Source organism: Austrofundulus limnaeus, unplaced genomic scaffold (assembly GCF_001266775.1).
Source record: "Austrofundulus limnaeus strain Quisiro unplaced genomic scaffold, Austrofundulus_limnaeus-1.0 Scaffold320, whole genome shotgun sequence".
In the NCBI taxonomy this organism is placed as follows: Eukaryota; Metazoa; Chordata; class Actinopteri; order Cyprinodontiformes; family Rivulidae; genus Austrofundulus; species Austrofundulus limnaeus.
This window is the reverse complement of record NW_013952722.1, coordinates 440,676-447,365: the sequence shown is the minus strand read 5'-3', so window position 1 is coordinate 447,365 and position 6,690 is coordinate 440,676. Positions and strand designations below refer to the sequence as shown.

Sequence of the window (6,690 nt, the reverse complement as noted above, 5' to 3'; positions counted from 1 at the left end):
GGGTAGACTGGATCCTCCGGAGGACCTGGCCCACCGTTTTGGACACAGCAAATCTGAACTGCAACTTATTTTGATGTCATCATTCCCACAATGCATTGCATCAGTAACAAAATTGGTGACGTGTCCGTTCGTTTTCTTCCTCTTATCCGGGGTCRGGTCTCGGGGGCAGCAGCCTAAGCAGAGAGACCCAGACTTCCCTCTCCTCAGCCACTTGGRCCAGCTCATCAGGGGGAATCCCAAGGTGTTCCCAGGCCAKCTGAGAAACATAGTCCCTCCAGCGTGTCCTRGGTCTTCCTCTGGGCCTCCTCCCAGTGGGACGTGYCTGGAACACCTCACCMGGGAGGCGTCCAGGAGGCATCCTAACCAGATGAACCACCTCAACTGGCTCCTCTCAMCGTGGAGGAGCAGCGGCTCTTCTCTGATTTGGAGGCACTGATCCTCGTCCCGGCCTCTTCACACTCGGCTGAACAGCTCCAGTGAGAGCTGGAGATCAGGATCTGATGAAGCCAACAGGACCACATCATCTGTAAAAAGCWGAGATGTGATCCTAAGGTCACCAAAAAGGATCCCCTCAACAAGTGGCTGCTCCTAGAAATTCTGTCCATAAAAGTTATGAACAGAATCGGTGACAAAGGGCAACCTTGGTGGAGTTCAACTCTCACCAGAAACAAGTCTGACTTACTACCGGCAATGTAGACATGCTTAACTAAAAAATATAATAAACTCACTGGAGTTTTAAGTAATTAGGAGTTTTCACGTGTCAAAAACAACAAGTTTAGTAGAACAGAGGAACAATGAGTGAAAGCCAACATGTGACAGTGGTCAGAGATCCACTGTCTGACCTCAGACACAGTGAAAGCTGAAGTTAAGACAGTATCAGTCAGAGGGCAGTGTGACCTGACTGAACTCTGAAGATAAACACATCAGGGCGTCAACATGTCAGGATCTCAGCAGCCTTTAGTTTCCTGCACCTGGGACTGGATGATGGTGTGGCTGCCATTGAACGGGGACTTGCGCTCTTTGTCCCTCCGATGGCGGCTGCTGCGTTTGCTGCGCTGGAGCTGCTGGCGCAATTTGGCAATCTGGAAAAGAATCAAAATAAAAAAAAATCAGGTAGATGTTGGTTTTAGAAGCAGCAGCAGAGATCTACAAGCAGCACGGGACGACAGAGTGAAGAAGGAAGTGGACCTCCTTGAGCTGGTCGGTGCTCCCGCAGGAGGCCGAGCGTTTGTGAGAGCCCCTCCTCCTCTCATCTGCCCAGGCCCTGGGGGTCTGAGACACACACCAACATGGGTTAGAGCAAACACACACACTTATCTACATCATTACACACACACACACACAGGATTTGAATCGTTTGAAGATATGAAGCAATAGTTTTGCTTGTTCAAAGTGTAACAACTGGTTTCCTCACTTCCTTCTGAAAGGAACAGTTCAGAAATTTTAAACAAATTTCTGTGAAACTTTATGAACATCTAGAGAAATTGCCTTTCCTGCAAAAATGCTAGTGTGAATGCTTCATGTTGAAAACTTAAGCTAAAAGCTGCTGAAAATGAGCTGAAAATATTTAATTGTAAAAGCGCTAATGTGTGCTCACTTTGAAAAGCTGAAAGAAAAAAAACTAACTTTGCAGAAAAACAGTAAAAAGGAGCACAAATCTATGAGCTAAAATAGCCAAATATAGCTGAAAACATCTGTAAGAAGCATAAATAGCACTAGGTAGCAGAAAAAAAGCATGAAAAGTAGAAAACAGCAGAAGAATAGCAGAAAGGAGCAGATCTAAAGCTAAAGTAGCATAAATAACTAAAATTAGCATAAAATAAGCTAAAGTTCACAGCCACAWGTTGAAATTAGCACCCAGATAGAGGACGTGTTGTATAAAAGTGTAAAACTAGCAGAAAAAATATAAAAAAGTACAAAAAAAGTGATTGTAGAAAAATGCAGTCAAACAACTAAAAATTAGCTGGAATTTTTGTATTTAGCATAAGGAAGCATAAGGAGCACAAGTTTGTTGAACTTTGCTGAAAAATGTTGTAATAACTACAAAAAAATGTGTTAGCTAACGTTAGCTAATAACAGCTAAACATTAGCTACAATTTCAGAAAATAGCTGAATATAGCAGAAAGCATCTGTAAGAAGCATAAACAGCTCCACGTAGCAGAAGAAAAAGCACAAAAAAGTAGAAAAAATGCAGAAGAATAGTGGAAAGAAGCAGAATTTTAGCTGAAATAGTAGAAAAAAATTAAAATTAGCAAACAATTAGCTAAAAATAGCACAACATGAAAAAGAGCAGAACCAGAACAAAATGTGTAAGGTGTATTAAAGATTTAATTTATAAACATTTTGAAGGATTTTAAGGATGTTGAAAACAGCTCCATTCATTTTCTAGAGCAAAAAAAAAAGTGGCTAAAAAAGTTAAATACCCAAAAAAGTATAAAAAGCTGAAATACCGAAAGTCATAGCACTCCTCACRTGAATGAGCTGAACGTTTTGATATATGAATTGTTGAAATAGCACTAAAATTGTGGAACGTTAGATGCAGAAAAACGTAGGGAAGAAAAACGATCTYAATAGTGTGAATGATTGTGAAGCTTTCACATTATTAATGTCGTACATGCAGGCTGCTAATGGGATAGCCTCAGACTGGAAAAGCAGCTCAGGTAAATTGTTTTGCAAAAACCGCTATAAATGTTGGAAATTGTAGTTTGTTTTAAAGATGGTGGCCTGGTACCACAKTACTACACAGAACTGTTACACAGAAACACACGGCTGCAGATAACACCTGCCCTGAAGACACTAAAAAGACACACATCTTGCAGGTGATGCTCTGATGCTGATGATGCAACCGTCTGCAAACCTGCTAASCTCGCAGKATTTACTGAATGATGTTCAGGATTAAAGCAGATCAGGAGCTCTCTGACCTGCGTGGCTTTGTCCCTCATGTAGGGAACGTGTTGTTGCTGGCTGTCGTCCTGAGGCCAGGGACCTGTCAGGTGAGCGCCAGCGAGCGCGCCCTTTGAGGGCCACAGCTGGACACGATGGCAGGGCAGCCGGCACGGAGAACTGTGGGGGCGGAGCCAGGCGCAGGAGGAGGAGCCCAGAGAGGCGAGGACGGTTAAGGCGACGGATTCAATCTGAGAGGATGTAAACAAACTGTTTGTAAACAAACGAGCAACAACCACACAGCTGGCAGGATAATCCCATAAAGGTCTTCTGTCTGAGTCTGAGGGCAGCACACACACACACACACACACACACACACACACACACACACACACTAACAGAGCTTAAATCAGAGCAGGGTGGGGGACACCAGAGGACAGGCAGCTTCTGACCGACTGACCCAGTTAGAAGCTGCTGCAGCTCGGTTCTAATGGGAGACAAGGTGAGTCCTGAACAGTCTCATCATATGTAAACAATAAACACAAAACAATTCAAAGGATAAACAACAAATAATCTGCTTCAAACATGCCTCCTTAGTGGAACATGTTCTTATTTCAGGTYCAGACAAACAGCTTTGCCCCGCGGTGCCGGTCCTAAATTTGGAAGGAGTCTGGTCCGGCACACATCCCTGTTGCCAGGCAACGCTGGCTTACTGATCCGTATTAGAACACAGCAGCATATGTGTTCCTGTGTGTGTGTGTGTGTGTGTGTGTGTGTGTGTGTGTGTGTGTGTGTGTGTGTGTCTACCTTTATGATTTTGACAATCTTCTATCCTTGTGAGGACGTTTTACATGGTCAGGTTAGTGTGTGAGCAGGTTTGGACATCAGCAGTCTGCTGGAATAATGCTCTCCTGAGCTGTAACCATGTGTTTTTATTAAAGCCCAACAACATGAAACAACAGACACTAGTACAACAACTGTAATACTGTAGTAATATTAGTATAACAACTGTAATGCAGTAGTAATATTAGTACAACTGTAATACTGTAGTAATATTACTGTAATAAATGTGGATCACAGGAAGAAAAGTCTCTACTGTACTATAGTAAAAACTAATGTGGATTCTTCAATAAATTAACATAACACTGGTTACCACAACAGCCACTCTACAACTATTACAGACACTCTACCATATTATAACAGCTGCTCTACAATGATTACAGCGGCTCTATGGTTATTACAGCTGCTCTACAATTATAAAAGCTGTCCTACAGTTATATAGCTACTCTATGGTTATTACAGAATCTTAACAGTTATAACAGCTGCTCTATGGTTATTACAAACACTCCATGTTATTACAGCCACTCTACGGTTATTACAGACTTGCTACGGTTATTACATAATTATTACAGCTGCTCTATGGTTTTTTCAGACACTATGCTGTTATAACAGCTGCTCTACAATTATTGCAGCTGCTCTAAAATTATAAAAGCTATAATCAGCTATAACAGCTGCTCTACGGTTATTACAGATACTCTACCATTATAACAGCTGCTCTACAATTATTGTAGCTGCTCTAAAATTATAAAATCTGTGCTCAGTTTAACAGCTGCTCTACAATTAAAAAAGCTGTCCTACAGTTATATAGCTACTCTATGGTTATTGCAGAATCTTAACAGTTATAACAGCTGCTCTATGGTTATTACAAACACTCTACAGTTATTACAGCCACTCCACGTTATTACAGACTTGCTACGGTTATTACAGACTTGCTACGGTTATTACACAATTATTACAGCTGCTCTACGGGTATTACAGTATCTTTAGTTATAACAGATGCTCTAAGGTTATAACAGACACTCTATAATTATAACAGCGGCTCTAAGGTTGTTATAGCAGCTCTATAGTTTTAACAGCTGCTCTACAACTTTTACAATCACTCTACAGGTATTATAGATATCGTACAGTTACAACAGCTGCTCTAAGGTTATTGCAGTGGCTCTACAACTATAACAGCCGCTCCACAAAAACAACAGCTGCTCTACAAGTATTACAGCCACCCTACGGTTATAACAGATGCTGTAGTTATAACAGCTACTCTAAGGTTATTAGAGCAGCTCTACAGTAATAACAGCTGCTCCATGGGTATTACAGCTTCTCTTCTTAGGTTATAACAGCTGCTCTACAAGTATTACAGCCACTCTATGGGTATTACAGCTGCACTGTGGTTTTAAACCTATATTATGTTTTTTCCAGTTTGAATGCAGCTGGAGACTCAATTTGTTGCTTTATCACACTTCTGTTTTTAATAATCTAATTAAAAAAAACATGAAACATTTTCCTGCAGAGATCCAGAACTAATTATTAACAACCCAATCAGTGCTACAGTTGTTTTTATTGAGTCTTAAAATGACACAGAACTGACTTGGTTTGTTGGGATGTGAAAGTTAAACTCTGCTCTTTGGAAACTCCAAACGAACCACATCAGTTCAGTTTTTACTGATGTCATGACGTTTAACCTTCCAGATCCTGGGGTTTTAGTCACGAGCTGATGTCTTTCCACCTTGGATCAGTGCAAACACACACCTGTCTGCTACAGAGCCTCGCTTAGTTTTAGTCAAAACAAGACAATGTTTAGTTGTTTGTCTTAATGTTGTATTAAACTCAATCATACAGCAGATCAGTATAAAACAGTTAATATGTCTGTCCTTCTTCAGCACTGAAAGATGGGCACAGACTATATCAGGGTTTCTGAAAGTATTTTTTTTTCTACAGACCATCATGATTTAAGATGTATTTATGTGCATATTAGAACTTGTACACTCCAAATGACTACACAGAGGAGCATGCAGCTGCACTGTGAGCTACAGTAAACTGCTACTGCATTGTTTCCTGTTTAATTAATCAGGTAAATTTAATGTGCTGAACACTGCAGGTTATTTAGTGCAACCCCTCCCCACTCATGCAGTGTGTGTGTGTGTGTGTGTGTGTGCGTGCGTGCGTGCACGCGCGCGCGCTTACCTGCAGAACCAGGGGCTCAGTGAATGGAGGGGCATGAAGCTGGTCCTCAGCCCCGGCCCCCGCTGCTCCTTGTCCCGGGCTCAGAGATGCTGCAGAGGCGGAAGGAGAGCGGGCTGACGGCGGGCTGGAGGCCCTGCTTCCACACGGAACCACGCAGACATGAGAACCAAAACACGTCTCGGTGTGGGAAGACACGGCTCGTTCGTGGACGGGATGTTTTTCTCCCTCTCTTCTAGTCGCGCGCGGCTGATGCGACACGGAAAATCTCGAGCGGTTACCGGTGCTCCGGCCGTGGGAAGAAACGCGCATTAACCGCGGAAGTGTTCATGTTACGGCCGGCGGTGAAAGAGTGGAAAACAAGGGGGAAAATAACAGAAGGATAGAAAATACACAAGGCGGGGGGAGGTGGATATAAAGGAGGCGGTGATGCTGGACGAGCCTGGCTGACACGACGGGAAAAGGGACCAAAAGCAAGCTAACGTGGCTAAGCAGCTAAACTTCCGGTCATTGTTTTCAAAATAAAGCACCTATCATGCGATTCTAACATCCCAGTATCATGAAAAGTGTCACAGAAACTGTTAGCTACAGCTATTAGGTTTCACAGAAACAGTTTGGTTAATTTTTTTAAAGAAATGAAAACATGAGCACAGTTTTAATCTTTTTATACTGTAATCATTTTTATACTTTCCTTTTTTATGTAATTTTCACTCAGGTATTTTTGCAAATGTAAATTGTATGTGTGTGTGTGTGTGTGTGTGTGTGTGTGTGTGTGTGTGTGTGTGTGTG

General features: G+C 42.2%; 1 protein-coding gene and 1 long non-coding RNA gene across 2 annotated transcripts in view; one reads left to right on the top strand and one right to left on the bottom strand.

Moving 5' to 3' along the window:
• Positions 1-6,366, bottom strand: part of fam117ba (family with sequence similarity 117 member Ba) — a 13,406-nt gene extending 7,040 nt beyond the window's left edge. Inside the window, exons 1-4 of the mRNA XM_014022212.1 lie at positions 5,905-6,366; positions 2,922-3,134; positions 1,189-1,272; positions 972-1,082 (exon numbers count right to left, since the gene is read on the bottom strand). Coding sequence (XP_013877666.1) covers positions 972-1,082; positions 1,189-1,272; positions 2,922-3,134; positions 5,905-6,213 — 717 coding nt within the window. The 5' untranslated portion in view covers positions 6,214-6,366. The remainder of the gene's footprint in view (positions 1-971; positions 1,083-1,188; positions 1,273-2,921; positions 3,135-5,904) is intronic.
• On the top strand, positions 3,142-5,569 carry LOC106527362 (uncharacterized). Its single transcript, XR_001311382.1, has 2 exons — positions 3,142-4,729; positions 4,770-5,569. It is a non-coding gene; the product is annotated as an uncharacterized LOC106527362 (long non-coding RNA).
• Positions 6,367-6,690: the final 324 nt, after the last annotated feature.